Genomic DNA, 22,731 nt, shown 5'->3' on the forward strand with positions numbered 1-22,731 from the left:
TACTGCATTTTCCTAACTAGTTCCTTGACTTTGGCACTGATAAATGATACAAAGGGTGGAATTAGAGTTACCGAGCACAGCCAGCTCAAGAAACACCTTCTCTCTGGTCCATATGCAGAAGCTAACTGGTCTGATAGGTGATAAAACAGCCATGGGATAGATGCTACTCTGCCCTTCCATAGTATGCAACATTTTAGGAACTCTGGAGAAACAGCTCAGAGGTCTCTCTTTCTCAGATAGTTTCAGTATGTTTACCCAATTTATGCCTTCAGCGTCTAGTTGCTCACCTTGCCTAATGTTAGCGCCAGTCCTACTCTGAAGGAACACAGGATTTTCAGTTTGTTTCCATTATAAAGTTAATGAGATAATGCTGGAAGGACAGTTAGTGGGGGGAAAATATTTTGCTTTTTCCCAAATCTGCAAATGTGCCATGATACCAGAAATATGTTGAGCCTGTTAAATTTATAAACCAGAAATTGAGCTTCTAGTAAGGGGGAAAAAAGGTGGTGGTGGCGGGGGGGGGGGGGAGTTCAATTACTGGAAAGAGCTATGGGTACATGAGATAAACATCTTTCTGGTTAAACCTCTTCTGTAAGTACTTATTTTCCTGTTAATGTGGCAAATATAATTTTGAAAACAAGTGCTAGTGATACATTTTGTAAAGTCTATAGTATGTTCTCCCTTTCTACTCCAAATCAGAAATTATCAAGTTTCTGGTTAGCCAAGAATAATCTCGATCTTCTGGGATATGGGTGGAAATGAAAGAGCTTCTAAATCAGTTTATCTAAAATCCAGAAAATAGTGCTAAGCAGCAGAATGCAGGCCATTGCTGGCATCTTTCTCCCTAGCCAAATTGATATCAGAAAAGACGGAAAAGCAGCAAAGGGATCCAACCCACTTGACTAAAGTTCACAATCCCCAGTACAAAGAGGGGAGATGGATCATAATTCTTTGCATATAACCATTATTTCCATAAACATATTACCTTTGACCACTATTAAATTCAAAGCTATTACTTTGGAAAATAACTTGGGGACTGATTTACTATCATATGGGGAACTATCTAATTTAACTGTTAAGGACAATCAAGTTATAAAAAAGACTTGCTTTGCATCACGGGACAGTATTTTTTCCTGGCTGATGCAAATTCTCCAGTACATACTACAAATATTGGGCAGAAATACTGAAACTATCTCTAAAAAAGAGAGACAAAGAGAGAGATGCTTTTTCTAGCCCTGGTTTGGTTTATTAATTCAAAGTTACAAGGTGTGGAATAGCATGTATAGAACTGTTAATCAGAAAGGAACAGAAATTCTTCAGTAACGCAGTGATGGTTGTAGAGCAGCTGGGACTCATTCCACCGCGTGAAACTGCTGCGCATGAAACTGCTACTGCCCTGAGACATTCTGATGGGGCAGAACTTAAGGGCTACAGTCTTTGCCTTCCTTTTAGCTGGGCAGTAGCCTGGGGAAAGCATAAGATCAACCAAGGAAAAACTACTAAATAAGTCCTACCTATCAACTTCTATCTATCAACATATCAAATGGCTGAATTCCTTCACACTCTTGGTATTGCTAGGAGATCCTCATATGGAACTCACCCTCTCATTTCTCCTCTGAGATGCTCTTTAATTTTTGTATGTACATAAATGCATAGAGCTTGGGATGTTGGGGAATATTAACTACTTACTTTACATTTGCAAGAGCAAGTCTACCCATTGTTCAAGAGCTGTGAGACTTTGCCTTATTTCCAGGTACGTAGTTTCTCTTTTCCCCTTGAAATATCATGAAACCCTGAAAAGCCATAACAATCTTGTGTATTGTATGAATTTCCTTAACTGGGCCAGTTTTGACCATTCCGAAGACTGGCAAAAATCTGATTTCTAATAGTAATAACAGTAACATAAAAACAGTCTTTTTGATGCAAAATAAACATCTTACAATATGCATGTGGAATGTTTGGTACATAACATGCACAAATGCATCAAGTTTTAAACAGAAGAAAAGTCTCTTAGCAGGAAGTTTCATTGCTATGTGGGCATAATCTATCTTTAGCATGATACTTCACACTAAAATAGGAAGAAGACTCAATGCATATTTCCTTCCTATTGACAGTGATGTCTGCATTAGTTAATGCTAGTACAATTCACCTTCACCCATATTAATGTGATCATTTATCACATTTCACTTAAGACTCGTACTGTGCTTTATAAGCACAAGGCAACTGCTGCCCCTGTGAGTCAAGAACATCCACTTCACTTCCAAAGGGGTGCCTGTTGCACACAGTTCTATGTCCTGCAATTTTTTATTTACATACTGGAGACTTCAGAGCTGTCAGACTATTGGATACTATAAAACAAGAGTAGGCAACATTCCTAGATCAGGGGACACATATGGGACTTTCAGAACATGTTGTAAATAGCCTTACAAATTGACTACCATGTAAAAAGTTTGCTTGCACACAAATTGTTATAATGGTTACGAAAATGGGGGGAAGAGGGGACCATAGGCCATTTCCAAAGATGCCTGTGGAATATATGGACCCTGAAACATTCTTGTAAATGGAGATGATACAGAAGACTAGCATTTTGCTTATGTCTTGTACCAAAAGATTTACCATAGCCAAACAGTCCAAGGTCTGTAGTACAAGAGGGACTCACAGTAAAACTATTAGGCAAAGGCATAGCCAGATCCAAGGACCAAGACAAAGTTCTAGGCTTGGAATCATGGTTCAGAGCTTAGAACACAACATTCCTAGATTCAGGAAAAGATTAGAGTTTCCAAGAAATCAGGTAAGGTTTGCAAAATAAAGCACACCATGCTACAACAGCAACAGCAACAGCAACAGCAACAGCCAGTTTGGTGTAGTGGTTAAGGCACCAGGCTAGAAACCGGGAGACTGTAACTTCTAATCCTGCCTTAGGCATGAAATCAGCTGGGTGACAATGAGCCAGTCACTTTTTCTCAGCCATAAGAAGGCAATGGCAAACCACTTCTTAAATCTTGCCAAGAAACCTGCAGGGACTTGCCCAGGCAGTTGCCAGGAGTCAACACTGATTCAAAGGCGCACACACACACAAAAAAAGAAAACTGGAAGCTGCTTCAGTGTGTGAATGCTGTTGGGAAGAGACTCAAATACTAAAAGCTTATGATCTCCCATCCAAGTGGAGCTATCACTAGTTGGAGAAAGTAACTGTTCAGAACTCCCACTACTCCAAACTCAATCACTAATCCCAAGAGACTCTTCCAAGCAACCTAGCACTCCTTTCTGCTACAACAGTAATATACTTATGAACTGGGCAGCCAAATCTGTGTTTTAGGCTCAGAATCCATGGGTGGTGTGTCTAATATTATGGGGCTTGGCTCTTCTATGCTGCTAATTCTGACACCCTCAGAATCAAGACTGATTGGTGTCTCCTCTGCTTGTTTTCTTCCTTTCTCAGATAAAGATTTGTTAGCAGAGTGCTTTGATACCTGGAGATGCTGCTTGAGTCAAGACACTTTCTAGTCAGGATGATACTTCAAACACGGCTGACACTATTCTTTATACAACATAAAGAAGGATATGGCATCATATAGAGACTTAAACACAGAATAACTTTAAACATTGCAACCAACTGACAAAACCAAACAATACACTATAGAACACAGTGAGTTCTGGGTGACAATGAGCCAGTCACTTTTTGTGAGAAGTTATTTGTTGCTTATATGACAGTGTACACACACTAGTCTAACAAGATCCATCCGAGAAGGCCACAACACCTTTGCATTATTTCAGGAGGGGAGGGTCTTTTGGAAATAGTACAAACCAGCAACAAACCAAGTGTTTTTAATCTTCCCAGTGTTTCCAGGGAAGCTTTTATTATAAAAAAATTAACAAAATTTTCTACCTTACCACTTATTACTAAGCCTATACTATCTTCCACTGTACCTATACTCACATCTACATGAATATCTTATTCCTAAACCACCCATTCTTCTTTGTTGTTTGAGTTTACAGCAAAGTCTTTAGGCACCTTTGGATTGGCTTCTGTTGTTATCAGATGATACTTCTGACAGTTAGCTTGGCGGTTCCTCAGTCTGTGCTGGGGTGAAAAAAGGAAGGTGCTTCACCAGCTGCTGGCTGGCTGCAGTATCTCAGTGTGGCTGCTGGAGTGGTGAAGCTACTGGGCTCTGCTTATCCTTTCAGCTTCTCTGCTATTACTTTGGTGAAGCCCAAGACTGCTCCTCCTTTCCCATCAGTTGTGTGTTGAGCTAACAGATGCAAAGTCTTCCTTTCTGCTCTCCCACACCACACAAATCTTCCTCCAAACACACCTATATGCTTTCTGCATTTTCCTTTATAATTAAAAGCAGGTGTGGTACAATGCCCTTCAGGCTGCCTTAAAGTCCCAGGGGAGAAAACAAAGGGAAGGAAGAGTCCATGCTGGCCACTGCAAGGCTTTCCCTTCACAGTCAACTTCTCATGAAAAAAGAATCTATAAGCATGTGGCACAGAAAGTCTTGGATAGAGAAGTAAATGTCCATGGATGCAATGGTGTATATAGCCACTACATCAGGCAACCAATAGTTTGTTCCTCTCCCAGTGCCACCTAAACCTGGAGTCTACTAAAATTCAGTGGTTCAGTGTGATAGTAGTGACACACAGAGTACCTTAATAGCTCATTATAATAGACTACTAATTCCTCTTATAAAAGCATAGAATTTCAGTTAAAACTGAAACCGATTAAATCGTGCATGTTGATTCTTTAGTCATTCTCTCAAGTTGCTCTTGCTTGCAAGAATTTATGGATGGGAAACAATCAGAATAGGAATGGCCACATGTGAATTGTACACATACCTGAATTTATCATCACTGTCTCCAGAGCTTTAGAAATTTTCTATCCAACTCTAAGTATGTGTTCTCAAAAACAATGATTTCCCAATTAGGTTAGAGCCAGTTGATATCCATAAAGCTTGCTAAATAGGGTGGGAACCCCTAAGCAATAATGACAAAAAATAGATTTAAGGGAAATATAGCAATGACTGATTCTAGACAATAGCTGCTTGGCTGGGAACATATAACTAGATGTTAATAAACAAATTGGAAACCATCAGGCCATGTTAAGCAGAAGCAGAGATAAGATGGAAGGAGGCACACTCTGACCGAGAAAAGGAAAGATCCAAGTACAACAAGCAGGACTAGGAATGGTACATAAACAAAGGGAGTACATGCTGCCAACAGCATCCAGTAAGTGAAGGAGGCAGGAAGGGGGCACCTTACTGGAATAACAGTGGGCTATCTTTTGAGTCCAGTGATAGTACACAGCTACTACAGTGTTGATAATGGACAAGGAAAACAGGGGGAAAATGCAAAAATCATAAGGAGTTTGTAGCATCTTGTGAACACAGCCAATGGGACTGAAGTTACATTACAGTAAGCTAACTGAAGTGATTTATAGGCAATGCCTAGGTGGCAGCAACCTTTAAGAGCTGTGCAGAAGAGGAAACTTCAGGTACTCTAGCCTGCACAACAATTAAAACTGCAAAGGAAGGGTCCTCAGTTGAATTCCGCCATCCCAGCTGTCGCTTCCCCAGTCTTGCACTTTCCAGAGGTGGCTCAGCTCCCATGATGCTGACTGAGAGAGCTGCACTCCAACATGCCTGGAGGAACCAATCTGAGGAGCCTCATAGACAATTTTAAACTTTTTGAACTACAGGAATTATGAAAGTCTAGTAAAAAGCTGAAGACAGTAGTGGCAGGACATGTAATCTTTAGCTTTCTGTTAGCTCTTATATAGCTATTTGTTTGGGCTTCTTGCCTCCTCACTAAGTTCTAGTCTGTTCCTTAGAAGCTAACTTGCTTCTAGGGAATCACAGAATGAGGGAGAAATGAAGCCTACTTCTTAAGTACATATATCCTAAGAACAGAGGGAAGGCTACTCTCTCCAAGAAACTTGGCCAGTTCCCAGTATGTTTCCTTCAAGGTAGCAAGACAAAGCAGCACAATATGGCACACATGGAGATGGCTGAAGATTTCATCTCAAGTTCAAGTGGTACTGGGGAAGTATATTTAAATCAAAACTTCACAATCTTTTTCGAGATAGATTATGGTGGTTATATTGGCTTTTGAGTGGCATGCCAGAGGTTATACTCCCAAAATAGTAAACTTGTTTTATTTTCATTTTAAAGTAAATTTCGTAAATGTAAATGAATTAAATAGTTAAGATGTTTACCATCATTCCCAAGAGTTGAATTTTTGTCACATTAAAAAATGAGTTTTGTTAGCTGTCCTTAGTACTTCCCAGTAGAAAAGATATACATCATATAAACCAACTAAAATGACAGCTCAATCAAAACCTTTGGAAGGGCTTTGATGGCTGCACCCAAGACTGGGGGAGAGGCACAGGCAGCCTATACATTCCCAATTTTGATGTATCTGGAAAAGTATCTTAGGAATTTATTTGGACTAGTATTTTTTATTTTAGCTAAAACATAACAGATGCCTGCAACAAATAAAAGCTGAAGATGTAATGTATTACTAGGGCCTCCAACAAGTCACATGGGGTGCCAATCATCTCCAGAAGGGGCCATGCTCTCATGAATTTTTATTTTGAAAGAAATGTTTAAAAAATGGGAAGCTGGCATACTGAAAACAAAGCACTGAGAATTATCTTTCACTTCCAGGAGTGCTTTCCTGCTCCCAAGTAGTTTTCTGAAAAATAACAGTGTGGCTGCAAAGATGAGAGTCGATGTAGAAATGGGAAGCCTCCAGTGGAAATAGGAGGAATCAGATAACATTGTGGTGAATCATTGTTTTACAACTGATAAGATCCTCATGAGACCCATCTTCTGAATGGACGAAGTCCTCCCAGCTGCTGTTTAGCCAGAGCTGCAAGTGAAACAATACTTCAGCAACACACTCAGCATTGCAATAATTCCAAAAGGACTAGGAGGCCCTGAATGAAGATAAATCCCATCTGAACAATTGAGATTAGAATTACATTTTTTAAGATTCCCTGCAATGCAACAAATGTGATATGGAAATCAGTAAGAAAATATAAGGCAGATTTTTCTGTTATGTATGACTTTTAGAAAGAAGACTACAGGGATAATTCATCATACATATATATACTATTGGCAAACTCATTTCCAGAGATGGGTATTTTCATGCCACAAAGGGTTATAGAAGAGAAAAACACTGAAGGGGACTTGAGCATCGCGTATGCTCCACGAGCATGAAATGATGCTTGACTGAGGAAAAAAAATATATAGACTAGCAGGAAGAAGTGATGGAATGAACTGTGGGTTGGCTGGTATTTCATACTGTAGCATCCCCTTCCAGGTGAGTTGATAGTTCATTGCAAGAGTAAAGAAGTGATTTGCCACTGCCTTTTTCAAGATACTTTGCAAGTTCACAGTCTAGTCTTATGGCCCTGGCATTCCCTAATGGTCTTCCCTGTCACAGGTTCTTTTTTAAACCATGTCCAAGTAGATTGACCCAGCAGAGACCCAAAAGCACTGGACCTGGGACCAGGTAGTTTATTTATATCTCATTATAAGGGCTGGAAAGTTTTTTTTTTGCAAAGCAAAGGTATTGTATAAAGTGATGTGTAAGACTTACAAATATATGGGGTCCTCCAAGACCCTCTCAGGGGTCCACAAAATCAAAATTATTTGCCAGCCTATGTTGAAAAATACATTAAAATCCCATCAAACAATCATGCAAAGTGGTGGCAGCAAATGCATCAATTTTAATTTTTAATAAAGTATTGATAAATGCAACTCATACAAACAAAAGCTCTTCTGGGGTCCTCATAATTTTTAAAAATGGGAAGGGACCATGAAAAAAAAGTTTAAGAAACACCACTCTATTCTATTACATTTCCTCTATCCTATAACCCCTTCTATCACCATTACAATTATACATCACTGTTTTCTTCTTACACAGCCTGTTCTGTCTCATTTCCTTTCTCTCTGGGATTTCTTCTGCTTTTTTTCTTCTCCATTGTTGCTTTTTAATGGCCAGCAGGTAGAGCTTTTTACACCTTTCCAAGTTGTGCTTCTCCTTGCTGGGCCTCTGTAATTTTTTTTTTTTTCCTCTCTGGACTGTCCACTCCCTCAGAAGGGAAAACACCTTTTTTCTTTTGGCTGCCACGCATTTCTGTTCACTGGTTGTTGCAGAGCGTCTGACACCTGCCCCGCCTCTCCTCCTACACCTGTGTCAAGGTTGCTGCTTTATTAGCTGACACTGGGGGAAAGGCTCAAGTGGGAGGGAAAGAAGGCAGCACAGGTGCCTCCAATTTTTTCAAGCAGCCTGCACCTCCACACCCTCCAAGCACCAACCAGGCTGGAATTTGTACGGCCGGAGCCCAGAAAGTCCGTTGGGCCTGCAGCTGCTCAGTGAGGATAGAATTTATGACTCCAGAACCTTCTGCACCGAACACACTGCAGTGGCTCTGTGGGGTTATGTCTCTTCCCCCCCGATTATGCTCCTTTATGTAAGGGGGATGATGGCTGAAACATCTGTTCCCTCTTTCTCTTGCAGTTCCTTCCTTGTTACCCCTTTTTGTTCTTTTGTCCATTTGTCACTTGTTTCTGTGAAAATATTGTGCTATATAAGGAGGTTAGTGGTACAGTATTAGTTTGCTGCAGTAAACCTTCAAAATATTGAAGAATTATATTTATTAATGCTGTAACATTTCATGTAATTACAGATCGAGTCCATTTCTCTGATTTGCCATAAATGGATTATCCCTGACCCAACGTGTTTCTTTTGCATCTATGAATCTCAGACTTCTCCCTTGCCCACTTCCTCGCCTGCTTGTGTCTCACCTTTCCGAAGGCAGCCAGACCCTTTTTTGGACATTCATAAAGCAATTCATTTCTTTCGAATGCTATTTTTATTTGCAGTTCATGCAAATTTAGCAGCTCATTTAAAATGCGATTCATTTCCTTCGAATGCTGTTTTTATTTAGAGTGTGCAAATTTAGTAGCTAAACCAAGCCAGTCCTGTAAAATCATACTGTTAATTGGAAATTAACAATCGGGCTCAAGGGCTCAGTCTTCCAATTTAAGCGCCCAAAGAGGCGAGCGCAACCTCTTTTAGCACGTGCAACGTGTATGTTACTTCAGCCGAGCCTATTACCTAACCCCCCACTCGATTAGATGGTTCGACCTCCCATGCGCAGGCGCTGTGGCTGCAAGGAAGACCCCAGTCGGGGCCCCTTCCCCTACGGCGAACCCCTCCCCCGTCGCCCCCCTTTTGGGACCCAAAGCTCGGAATCCTGGCAGCCAGAGACCCGTTACGGGAAGCACCTCCTCTCCGTTTGCCACGCCCATCGCCGCACGTGACCACCATGCCGGCCAATGGCGGCCCGAATGGGTCCCTCGCGCACGCCGTGTCGCTGCAGTTATACCCGAGAGACGGCGCCGAGACGTCTCCGCCGCTGGGCTGGAGGGCGATGGTTCGAGGCCTGCGGGTGTGGCGCAACTAGCCAGGCGGAGTGGTGAGTGGCGGAGGGGAGGCGAGGCGAGGGGTGTTGAGCGCTCGGCCCCGCTCCCCGGAGCCCGCTTCGGAAAGGGGAGCGCGAGAAGGAAGGCCGCCTGGGGCAGCCGCTGGGCCAGGCCGAAGGGAGGATTTGGCAGCTGCCCAGAGGCGGTGGAGGGGGATCCTCCCTCGACCCCCGGGGCGGGCGCTGGATCTTCTCCTCCTCCTCAGGCTCTGGGGAAAGGAAATTTCCTCTGGCCGCAGCGACGCCCGAAGGAGTTCAGAAATCTTCCTCGACGCCCGTTAGGACCGCCGGGTTCGGACTGCCTGCTACGTTTTAAAGGTTTCTTAGGTCAGTCCGTCCGAGAGCGGAGCCCATTTTCCGCTCTCCGGATCTGCCTGGTGCCGCCGTGCTTTTCAAACCATCCGCTTCTAATTGCAGCCCTGGGATCAAAAGCGGGGAGGGGGAATTTCCCAGCTTGTGTGTGTGTGTGCGCGCGCTTTTCTGATGTGCTCTATGTGTGTGTGTGAGAAAGAGGGGGGTGTTTGGGGGATTCCACCTCACACTCTTTATCTCGGGTTCGGACAGAGTTGAGCAATGGTCGTCGATCTGAACTAAATAAACAGTACTGACTCCTGGGTATGATTACGGTGACCATATTTTGTTGGAAAAACTAAAGGACAAACCTGAAAAAGGGGCAAATCTGAAAGGGGTTCTTAAGGATACAAAAATGTAATTGTATGTGTTTGTAACTTTGCTTTGCAAAGGAAAATTCAGTACCAAGGAAAACTTTACAAAAACACATATTCTAATAAATATATCTAAAAAGCTATGAAGTTACAAGAAGCAAGTATTAAAAAGGATTTCTGCAGTCCGACTGTGCACTAAGTGGTACCATTTGTACTGTAAAAGTTAAATGACTAAAAGGAGAAAAGTGAGTTTTTGAAAAATAAAGGACAGCTTTCTGAAATAAAGGACTGTCCTTTCTAATAAAGGACATATGGTCACTGTAGGTCTGATGCATGGTAGGCCTGGAAGGAGTGACTTATTGTGGATATTGAAGAGGTTCTCCTCAGTTCGCTTCTTCTTTCCTGACATCCTTTCCACCTCAGTTGTTCTGTTGAAGCAAAATAACCTACTCATTTGATCTAAAATCAGACAGGTAGCATGAATTTGTTCATGGCTCTCTGTAGCCCTGCCTGTCTTTCTGTCCTAAACTGCTTTCAAATTCTGGTTAGTCTTCTCTGGATTGTAGTTATCTGCTGCTTCCTTGTACCCATATTGTCTTGTATAAGTGGAAACCCTGAGTTGGGGCTGTATCTCATAGGACCACATGAATGCATAATGCAGGTTAGATGCACGCACTGCAGTATATCACATATAAAAGTCTGGATGTCAGAAGAAGGATGTTTCTAGAATTCGTTCCAATTACAGCCCAATGTTCCATGTTAAGGAAGCGTTGATTTTTGGGTACTGAAGCATCTGCTCATTCCTCCCAGCTATACAAGCTTTATCATCAAGAGCTATAATGTAGCTCTGTACAACGTCTGTATCATTTGTATTTCCCACCAATTAAAGTCCAGCACTTATAATTGTACTTAATCATATATTTTCTTTTTTACCTTTGTTTCTCTTCTTCCTCTTATTCTCTTCTGTCTCCCACCCTTTCCAGATTAAATTGGCTTGTAATAGTAAACTCTGTATTTTTTTCTTACATTAATGTAGGAAAATTTCATGTAAATGGCAATTATGTATTGAAATCGACAAAGAGCTTGGTAATTGGCAGTACTGTATATAATATCTACCAGTTATAATACCTTTTGAAGCACCACATATGATAGCAGTGATCAGCACTGAGGTTTAGTTTAAATAATAGTCAAACTGCATCATATGGGGAGAGTTAGTGTGCCCAATAAGGGAAATTCCACAGAAAAATTTAGTATTGTCACTTAAGGTAGTATGTGAGCATCATTTCCTTCATGCACATTTCTTGGCAGACTTGACTTGTATCTTGAGACTTCTTGAAAACAGTAAGGTTTTCTGGAATTTGATGCCTATTAACCCACTCTTAAGTTAATTCTTTTCTATAAACAGTAAAAAAAACTGTAGCAGCAGCCAAAACAATTTTCTTAAGGAAATTCCTGAATTGCTCTCAAAACACATACAAGGAAGCTTTTGTTGTTGTTGTTCCTATTTTGTTTAACATCCTGTTACCTTTTCACTGAAATTATAAACATAATATCCTTTGCAAAGTCACCCTTTCTTTCCAGCTTGAATGCCTCCAAATGTAAATATTTTGGAAAGGAAGATATCTTATAGTCATATCAGCAAAAAAAGTATTTGCAATTAAACTTATTGTAACATAGGGTTAGTATCTAGATATAGATGAAACAATTTTCATGTAACTCTTTTTAGTAAGGTAGAGAAGATAAGACTAGATTACTAGTCTCGGTCACTCCCATGCCACATCCAGCCTTCCCTACTAACTATAAGGACAATATCAGTCAGTACTGGCACATTTTGGCCAGTGTGCCACAAGTGAAATCAAAAGCCAGCTTTACCTCAAACATACTCACTCTGCTCTATGCAAGGTAGGATCTCTGATTTGGAGATAACCTTATAAACCAACAAACTGTTACCCACATTTAATGTATTTATGGATAAATGTATAAGAAATTGCTGTGGAATTGGAGGTGTTTTGGTTAGGAATGTGAATGTGCGTGTACTTTAGTATACCTATGATGTATTGTTGGCTGAGAATGAGTGATGTGCAGCAAATCGTAGTCTATATAATACAATGGGGAGTATTGATCTGAAAATCAGGATATTTCAGATGTAGCTGTATTTATTATGGAAAATGGAGATGTGTGCTCTCTGTGTATATATTGCTACAATATTTACTGAAGATGGGAAATTAGACGGAGAATTTTTAAGGCATGCAAATGCTGAGAGAAAGGTAGAAGGTAGTATGTGGTCTGTTTTGAAGAATAAATGTTTGTTGAAATAAGCAAAAATATTTATAAAAGAACTTGTTTCTGCCCACTTCATATGGAAGTGAGAATTGGATATATCAGCAGGAACATAAAAGCAAGTTGAATGCAGTTAGAAGGGGTTAGTTAAGAACATGTGGTAAAATGATGAGATATTGGTTCAGGAATGAGTCAATGTGTATTAACTACAAAAGTTAGTGACCAGTAAGAGAGAAATTTCTTTAGCTGGTTTTGTCATGTATGAGGATAAAATCATAGAGTAAATACATGAAGGATGAGAGAATGATTTGAGAAGAAGGGGAAGACTGAGAAAGTTGTGGTTTGGAGATCAAAAAAAGAGTGAGAAGTTTAAGGAACAAAATGCAATGGTAATCAGTGAATGAATGTAGTGAAAGCAATGGTGGTTTGCAAGGATAGAGAAGAATGAAGAGGTGTCATGCAAACTAGGTTTAGCTATATGTTATTTTCATGCCTCATGCCTTTAATTTTTTCCCATTCTTTTCTGTGCTTTGGATGATGTTGCTCGCCCTGAAAGGGATTAGCATGAGGGGTATATATGTATGTATATGTAAATATAATGCTCTCCCGAATCCAGTGAAGAAATGGATCAGATGCATCTAATTCTGCTTAAGATTTAGCTTTTTGAAACGTTTATACCATACTTGCTATTTGATATTAGACAAGCTAATTGCCCTACATCTGTTTCTTTTAGGTTTTAGAAATACAGGTAGTCCTTGACTTACGATCACAATAGACAAGGTGGTCGTTAAGTGAGGTGTCATTGACCACACCCAATTTTAAAGCATATTTGCAGCAGTCATTAAATGAATCACGTGGTTGTTAAGTGAATCACATGGTCGTTAAGTCAGTCACATTGATTTTGCTTGTCAGAAGTCAGCTGGGAAGGTCACAAATGACAATCATGTGACCGCAGGAAAGCAACCGTCATAAATACATGCCAGTTGCCAAAACGCCCGAATTTTGATCGTGTGACTGTGGGGATGCTGCAACGGTCATGTGAGGATCGGTCATAAGTCACTTTATTCAGCACCATCATAACTTCGAATGGTTGCTAAACAAATGGTCATAAGTTGAGGACTACCTGTAGTCAATTTACTATATCTAAGGTATCCATAGGACCTATGTATAATTCTTATAATATGCATCTTTTAAATACTAGTTTCTCTGAATATTGAGAATATGTATTCATTTCTTCAGTGGAGAGATTTTCATGTCCTTTAAAAAAAGGATTAGACATTTACATTGTCGGATAAAAATACCAGTTTCAGAACTGAGGTTGCACAGGAATCAGTAGAAACCTTTACATAATGAAAATCAGAATTTTCAGCAACTTTGGCTTGCTGAGAAGGAGCAAACATGCCAGTGCTGCTTGCTCACTACATCTGTGGGAGCTTGTTTTGTGGCTTATTTATCATGATGTGCAAAGCAGTGTCTTAACTTTACTCTAGGTTGACTCCTGGTCTGCATGTCAAGATAAACGAAAGAAAGAGCTTATGCAAGTTATTTAGCTGCTTATACTGCAGGACATAATAGTTTGCTGTGATATGAGAATGTGGTCATGTATGGTTTGCTAACTGCACAGTGGCAGATAGGAAAGGGCTCCAGAGGGTTACCACCACTGCCCAGAGGATCATTGGTTGCCCAGTGCTCTCCCCTCTTTGGAAGAACTTTATAGTTCCCGCTGCCTTAAGAAGGCTCAAAATATTCTTAAGGATCCATCCCACCCGGGACATTCTTTTTTTGAACTATTACCATCTGGCAGACGGTACAGGATAATGAAAACAAGGACCAATAGGCTGAAGAATAACTTCTATCTTAGAGCTGCAACTATACTGAATTCTGTCGTATAGTGCAGTATTAATGCAGCATCAGGGGTTGTGCAATATGGAATGTGAAGGTTGTGTTATATGTGTGTTATGTGTTTTATGTGTTTTATGGTATTTATATTTTTAAAGCTGCACTGGGGTGGCATTAATTTTGTTGTACAAGTTGTACAATGACAGTAAAGATTTCTATTCTATTCTATTCTATTCTATTCTATTCTATTCTAAAGGAATTTTATTAGAGAATAAATATACTTCACCAAACTTCATGATCCAGATGTAGTAATCCTACTACTGCTACTCCTAGAAGACAGGGAAAACTAATACTGTATTTTAATGGAGGGCTCAGTATGGTGATATGTGGCAGAAAATACCCATTGTTACAGGAAAGTAATATAGTGAAACCATGATTTAACAGAGCAGTTGGCAGAAGGGACTACCTACTATTTCCAGTTCTTTATTAAATTGCACAGTATGCAGTAGTACCTGATCCAAATTATGTCATTTGTATAGTAGATGCAAATGATGTATATTGCCATGGAAATTTGGTCGGTTGCTTGCAAAGTCTGCTGAGTTGAAGTTTTGCAGTAATGCAATTCTAGTTGAAATATCCCAGATTAACAAGTCCATATAGCTAAGAGTGCAACAGAATATTAAATGTGTTTCTTATGTTCTTAATATTAATTCTATACAATATTTATTTAGTGAATATCCCAGGTAATGTTTTTAAAAAATTGTGTATTAAAAGATTGTGCAGAGTAAAATGGATAAGGGGGCATTTTTTCATATAATATGGGCTTGTTCTGTTATTGCCCCACTTTGATTAACAAAGATGTGAATGTATTTTTTGAATTCTATGCCAAAAACTTGGAATTTTGTCATTATGCATGGGGTGGGGATGGGAATAGTCAGTTTTGGGGATGGCTGGTTCCCTAGTCTTACCTTTGACCAATATTATCTGGTCACAGGCTGCAATAATACCACCATCGCTTGGATTTTATCATATTTAATAATTGTATTTTATGCTGTATTATTTATGTTTTTATTGGTTTTAAATTGTTTGGTTGTGAACTGCCCAGAGTCCCTCCTTGTGGGGGAGTTGGGCGGTGATATAAATTTGATTTATAAATAAATAAATAAATAAATAAATAAATAAATAATTTTACTGTGTGAAGAATTATGAATTTATCAAGCCCAGGGGGAATAGCAAAAAACAATACTTGTTACTGCGGGAAGGGTAACAATATCCCAGATTTCTAGTCAGACTATAGACACATGTTCCCTTTCTTTTTATAAGATAGCTCTTTGTCATACATACATACACACACATAAGCACATAGTATTACCCTGCTGTTCTGTGTCAGAGTAAATAGTACAACTAAAATAGTTTATTTTTAAATTACTTTAAAAACCAAAGCAATTAAAGGCAAGAGATTAAAAAAGGAACTTTAGCTAAACCTAGTTTACATTAACTCCATTTGGTCTACCTCTCCATACCTTTCTATCCTTGCAAACCATCTTTGCTTCACCACATCCATACATAGCTTCATACATTGCCTTTTGTTCTTTAGGCTCTTTGTGTAATGGGAAGAATGATTACTATTCTGTGTTTAATCATTTGTTTAAAAATTAGATCATATATTTTCTTGTATGCAACATAATTTTTATTGTCCTTTTTCCCTTTTCAGCCTGTTATGTGTTTTTCATTTCTTTTTTTAATGTTAAAGCAAAACTAAAAATAATTTAATATAAATTAATAGTGATACCTTGACTGGGGCTTTTTGTGAATTCTCAGGATTTGATGAAAAGTCTGTGCAGCAAACCATTTCAACTAACATCCCATTTTGATTTCCCAGCCACATTCCTTATCAAAGCCAGCCCCCTCCCCCCTCCTCCTCCTAGCATTTTCCCACAAGTGCAGGGTCTGTTTTTTGGATCAACGAACACCATGTCACGCAATTGAATACAGCAACTGGGTAATCTTCATGTCCGCATCAATTGTGTCCTGCCACCTTTGCTTTGGTCTTCTGTGCAGGCATTTGCCATCCTCCTCCCTATTTATCTCATGTTTGTATAGCCACCCATCTCACATGATGACGGTGGGTGGCATACATAATAAAACAGTCCAAATACATAATAACCATTAAAGCAACCAATTTAAATTAGAAATATAAAAAACAAGAATAAGGTACAACAATTTGGGATTCTAGACTGCAGAGTAACTGAACATTTTTTCCTTTTCTTCTGTATTCCTGAATATTACTTACTACCAGGGACACCTGTATGAGGTAGATAGGTTCTACGGCACCTCCTTTTCTTTTTCAGCACTCTTTTCCAGCATGTATCCTGCTCCACTTTCTCAACTTCAAGCCACTCTTGTGATAATAAACCTTCAGCAGTATAAACACTTTACAGTCTAGTTCAGATTGTACTGAACAGCCCACGTTGTTCTTTATTAAAATCATAGGTCTTCAACATCCACAGCTTTCTTAGTTCATCTTGGCTGTAAGCTCCATTCCAGTTTTCATTTCCCAGAGTTGTTCTGGTAATTTAAGATGCTGACTCTATTGCCAGACCAGTAGCCCTTTTTCCTCTGGGAATTTTTCCTATGTGAAAATAATTTAAACCCCTAATCTCAGCTTCCGTTATCAACAAACTAGCAGAAAGTGTCGATTTGGATTTCTGGGTGGATACTGAGCAGGCAGTAGGGAGCCATGACTGAATGTAGGCTGTCACAAATATAATAATAAAAAACTTGGTTGATTCTGAAGGGTACTTATTTTTTTCAAATGATTATCCGTATGCACTTACTGACTCTATTTGTAAATTCACAATTGAAATATTTACAGCAATAGATTAAAACAAAAAGTACATGTTATCAAATCCCAAATCACGGTGAAGTTATCTACCAGATTGTCACATATTTCTCTTAATTTTTTTCTTCCCCGTTGAACTGTGTCGATTGCCAGATAAAGAAACGTTCTGATGAGTAGAGCAGAATAGGATGGTATGCCTTGGATTATTTAATTATTTACATATTTATTTACTTATTTGATTTATATCCTGCCCTTCATTCTCAAGGCAGCATACATAGAGCTCCACTCCCCTATTTTTCTCAAGCAACAGCTGTGTAAGATGAACTGAGAGTGAGTGGCCCATAGCACTCAGTGAGCTTCCATGGCTGAGAGTGGGTTAAAACCTGGGTCTCTTCCTGCTTCTAGTCCAACATCTTTACCACAGCACTACATATTTGCTGTTACAATGTAGGGTATTGTCAGGCAATTCAGGGATTTAAAAAAATCTTGGTAGAAGAACATTTTTAGCAGAGTTCTACTAGTTGCTGTTTTGCTCTGCATTCTCATGATTAGACATCTGTTTCACCAGATGTATTGTATAAACAGAAAATGATAGATAGATAGATAGATAGATAGATAGATAGATAGATAGATAGATAGATAGATAGATAGATATTATTTGAAGGAGTACTGTACTGTTCTTTGTGAGGGCCTGGAAGGATGAAGCCATGTTGACATAAAAAATTATATATAGGATTCCAGGTAGAAGACAGAAAATAGGGCAGATATGGAGTAGGGGAAATTGCTGAACAGTTTGACAGGTTCACACATTTTATTATATACAGACAGTCCTCTACTTATGAAGTGCAGCAGGGATTGTGGCTGCTGCCAAGTGAGGGAGGGTGCGTGAGTGGCTGGGGAGGCATGGCATGAGCACAGTGAGGTTCAGGGAGAATGTGCAGGTGGCAGGGAAGCATGGTGTGAGTGCATCAGGGCTTGGGGAGGATGCACAAATGGCAGGGTGGTGCAGCATGAGTGCAGCAAAGCTTAGGGAGGGGATGTGGGTGGCCAGTGTAGCATGAGCGCAGAGCGGCTGGGGGAGAGTGCACGGGTGGGGGAGACTTACCTGAGCGACTTACAACCTTCCATGCTGGCTTCCCCATCGACTTTGTTTGTGGGAAGCTGGCAGAGAAGGTCACAAATTGCCAACATGTGACCTTGGGACACTGCCGCTGTCATAACTGCAAGCCGGCTGCCAAGCCCCCAGATCACAATCACATGATTGCAAGGGTGCTGGGACAGCCAGAACTTTGAGGACCAGTTGTAACCACCACTCATTCAGTGTAACCTTGAATGGTCACTGAACAAGTAGTTGTTAACTGGAGACTGTGTGTGTGTTTGATTTTGTCTGAAAAGTCTTTCCTATCATGTTTAATATATTTACATAGCTGAGGCATAATTGAACCTACCCACTAGAAGATACCTTCATAAGAACAAATTACTGATTCAGCATTGTAAAAAGAGATTGCATAAAATATGTTTTACAGTGACTTGGATCAAGATGTTTTCAAAATGGGGCTTGTCAGCGCATGGTGTCTATATTCTCCTAAGCATTTACTACTTTGGAGGTAAGTCTGTAAAAACAATGAGTTGTAGATCTGTGCTGAACAGGACTGTGATTGTGTATAAATTACATTAGTGATTTTGAGTATTAGCTTGCAAGTTAGATTATAGTACAAGAATACAGGTATAAACAAAATTCTGTCCTGTATGATATAGGACTCAAAATTTTCTACTCTGATACTGTAGTGGTTTCTGGATTAGAAACTTTTGAATAGATTCTATCTCAATTTTATTTATTGAGGCAAAGTCAAATAAAATGTAACGACATGAGACAATAGCAGACTGATTAATAAATGAAATAAAGGACATTAACTGACTTAAGTCATGGCTCAGATTTAGCAAAGCTAAGGGGACGATAAAACAAAGAGTTTGGGATGTAGGTCAAAGAGTGATATAGGGCTAACCACACAGTTTTTAAAATATGGATCCCCATCACTCTCTAGTTTCTTATCTTTATTTGGAGTCTCCCAAATTAAGAACATTCTCATTGTCATGTTTTGATGAGCTGCCAACAGCAGTGATATAATAGCCTTTACAAAAACAAAAAAGACAACCAATGAAAATCTGCATCTGCCCTTGCAGATTTGATCAAGTGATTCTTTACCTTAGTCTTTCTATGCTGCTCTTACTTCAATGTCAGTAGGTCTACTCATTTTAATATGATTGCTTTGGTTATCCTTTTTTTTTTTTTTTTTGAATCTTGAAATAATATTAAAAGACCAAAGGAAATGTAACACTTGCTCGCAGCTGGTTCATTACACTCTTTAATTACTCGTCCCATTCCAATTCTGTAATAATAATACTATATTATTCTAGTTCTAGAAGAACTAGATCCTAGAAGACAGAAGAGCTTAATTCATAGCATAATGATAAATTCCAAATAGGCATTAATACAAATAGCAGTTTAAAGCCATGGATGGATGGATGGATGGATGGATGGATGGATGGATGGATGGATGGATGGATGGATGGAAGGAAGGAAAAAGGTACAAAATTCACCAATTGGCAAAGGGAATGTTCTGTTAAACTCCAGAATATTTCTTCTCAAGACCATGTAAAATTTCTGCCCCATTATGTTTTGAGAGTGACTTGACAGTTCATCCAAGACATCAGACTGCCCCTAAACAGAGAGGTTGACTTTTCTAGTGTAGTTTTCAGAAGGCTATTGCTGTTTTCTGTCTTGTTGTTGTTGTTCAAATTATAGCAATAATAGATATGTTCTTCAGTGGAAAAATAAAAATAAATTTCTCTCAGTTTCAGATGGATTTCTGAACATGTGTGGCTATATCGTCCCAGAGTCTCCAGTAGTACTGTCCACTGGTTCTAATTTTACAGCATTTTGCGTTCTCAAAGATCCTTGTCCTCCTTATGGCAGAATTCGTGCTGAACAAGTTATCTGGAAAACTAAAACTACAGTTGTCCCTAAAGAACAATATAGCATAATAAATGAAACTGTTTCTAGTGTAACATTCAGAGATACTTCTATGTTGGTTTCTCCTCTGACTTGCAACATTTTACTACCAGGGGATTTTATTCAGAACATCTATGGAATTCAAATTCAACAGGGCTGTAAGTTATGTCCTTTAATTCTTCTGTGGGTGGGAACATGGAGAAAATTCTACACTAAATGTAGAGTCTCTTGCTAGGATATATTAAATTATGTATCTTTTTAAAATCTTCCTGTTGGATGTTGTTCTTAAATTTTAGCTGTAATACTTGAATACAAAAGAGGACAAGTCAGGATAACTAATATTTGGGCAAATGTATTGACAAATGAGAAATGCTAAATAATTTTTCACATATTTGAGTACTATATAAAAATGAAAATATAATTTTTGTCCACCTACACAATCTAAGTGTGTTTCCCGAGAAAGTACTTTTAAATTGTTAAGTAAAATGCAGAATTTTCAAGTTGTCCTAGGTTTCTAGAAAAGATTGAAATACTAGTAAGGTACAAAAAGCTTTCGGGGTTATACTTGCATGTAGTTATTTTTTTTCTTCATAATTGTTAATGAAAAATCAGTAGTTTGTTAAATATTTAGCAGGGATTGGGTGTGCAATTTAATATTTTAAAAATATGGACAGTTTCCATATATTTGCTATCGTTACTCTAACTCAGCTATGCTATTAGTTATTCTGGGCTTACATAAATGAAAAGATATTCATGCAAGGATCTTTCTAGTCTCCCTTCTTTGCCTCTTCGGTTGGATCAACAGCCCAACATTGATCTTTGCTATAGGGGAAAGGAATGGGACTTGGGAATTGCAGATTATCCATAATATTCCAGGCCATGATATTTAGAAGTGATTTTAAACACTTCAGAGAGACTTGAGAAGGGTGCATGAAGGAAGAGGGGATGAAAAAATTATCTGCATAAGTATTCTTTCATTGTCACAAATTTTGGATCCATTTTGTAGCTGAATTAATTTTTGCTATGTTTTTATGCAGTTCCTCCCGAGAAGCCTACAAATTTGAGCTGCATTGTGATTCAAACACAAGTGACAGCCTTTATTCAACAATGTTCCTGGGAACCTGGAAAGGATACATTTCTAAGCACTAATTATTCTTTAAAGTCTAGATGGTAAATATATTTTAAAATGTAAAGACCGTGAGCTAATTTCTTAACTGATTTTTTAATGTGTGCGGTGAACTTTCAAGGAATTCCTAGCCTTCTCAAGCTAATGGGTTCATATGGCAAACATGAAACATTTCATGCAGCCATAAATTGTGGGATCAGTTACCCTGTGAATTGTAAGCACTTCTAACATAGCTTGTTCCAAGAAATGTTCCAATTTAAGTAAAGGGAGTACTTAATGTAATTTTAAGCTTGCTTCTTAGAGTAAATTTCATTTAGTTCTATGGAACTTACTTGTGATTAAATATGCCTCAATTATGTGTGTATGCTTGCAGATATATTAATGCTAGCATCAAGATATTAATATATTTAATGTATTAAAAACCTGCTCCCTTTCTTTACTGTAGGCCAAATAAAGAATTTCCTGATTGTATACCCCAAGACACTAATAATTCTTGTACCACTTCTTCTGTCGTCTTCTATGTCACCCTGGAAGTATGGGTGGAAGCCAAAAATGAACTTGGGGTAGCTGAATCTGACCACATTGAATTTGATCCCATAAAATATGGTAACTATGCTCATTTCCATTAATTAATGTTAGAGGACTCTCATTAATTCTTTGCCTTGGCACACAGAATCTCTTCCTCCCCTCCTCCCCCCACAAGCGGGCTAGATTCGAAGAAGAAAATGTGACTCAGAACACATGGGCCTGTTATATGTAGCATTTGTCAACAGCTCCTTGAAGCAGCTGAATATTTTCCTGGGCTCATGCAGCTGCCGCTTAGTCTCAGGAAAAGAGGCATTTGGTTAAAGGAATTGCCAGCAGGAGCTGTGACCACATTTGTGCATGCTCCATATCTCTTAAAATGTAAAGAACTATGTAGCCCTAATTCCATAACATTGGGGTTGAAATTAATTGAATCTGTGCATTCAATAATGAAACATTTTTCTCCCTTTTTTCCTAGTAAAACCTCTGCCTCCACACAAGCTGTCCCTCAATTCGGGAGAATTTCCTAGAATCCTAAAGCTGTCATGGGAAAACAGATTTAATGAATCACCACAGGAGCTGAAATACAAAATTCAATATAAGACTTCTGATAGCACTGTTTGGACTGAGGTAATCCTATAGTTATTTTTTATTATGACATTTTCTGTTTTACTGTACTTTTATTCTAAAAACTGGGACACTTGGACCATTTCAGTGGGAATTATATTGTTTTAAATAGCAAAAAGTGGACCGCCCAGAGTCACTTTTTTGTGAGATGGGCAGCATCTAAATTTGATTGATAGATAGATAGATAGATAGATAGATAGATAGATAGATAGATAGATAGATAGATAGATAGATAGATAGAGATAGATAGGCAGGCTTCGTTTACAATTTGGGAAATATCTTTAAGTAGAGGAATTGCAAACTTTATGTCATGAGATATGC

The 22,731-nt window shown here is 39.0% G+C and overlaps 2 protein-coding genes across 2 annotated transcripts in view; both read left to right on the plus strand.

Annotated features, from left to right (window-relative positions):
- ANKRD55 (ankyrin repeat domain 55) overlaps window positions 1–9,475 on the plus strand; it is a 41,936-nt gene extending 32,461 nt beyond the window's left edge. The window contains exon 12 of the mRNA XM_007441056.2: window positions 9,147–9,475. Within this exon, the coding sequence (XP_007441118.2) occupies window positions 9,147–9,475 (329 nt within the window). The remainder of the gene's footprint in view (window positions 1–9,146) is intronic.
- IL6ST (interleukin 6 cytokine family signal transducer) overlaps window positions 9,330–22,731 on the plus strand; it is a 44,243-nt gene continuing 30,841 nt past the window's right edge. Inside the window, exons 1-6 of the mRNA XM_088152883.1 lie at window positions 9,330–9,487; window positions 18,646–18,726; window positions 19,976–20,290; window positions 21,170–21,302; window positions 21,704–21,864; window positions 22,262–22,413. Coding sequence (XP_088009009.1) covers window positions 18,660–18,726; window positions 19,976–20,290; window positions 21,170–21,302; window positions 21,704–21,864; window positions 22,262–22,413 — 828 coding nt within the window. The 5' untranslated portion in view covers window positions 9,330–9,487; window positions 18,646–18,659. The remainder of the gene's footprint in view (window positions 9,488–18,645; window positions 18,727–19,975; window positions 20,291–21,169; window positions 21,303–21,703; window positions 21,865–22,261; window positions 22,414–22,731) is intronic.

The sequence above is a fragment of the Python bivittatus genome, unplaced genomic scaffold (assembly GCF_059951505.1).
Source record: "Python bivittatus isolate LINGU-HERP-01145 unplaced genomic scaffold, Pbiv_v1 ctg000570_np1212, whole genome shotgun sequence".
Lineage (NCBI taxonomy): Eukaryota > Metazoa > Chordata > Lepidosauria > Squamata > Pythonidae > Python > Python bivittatus.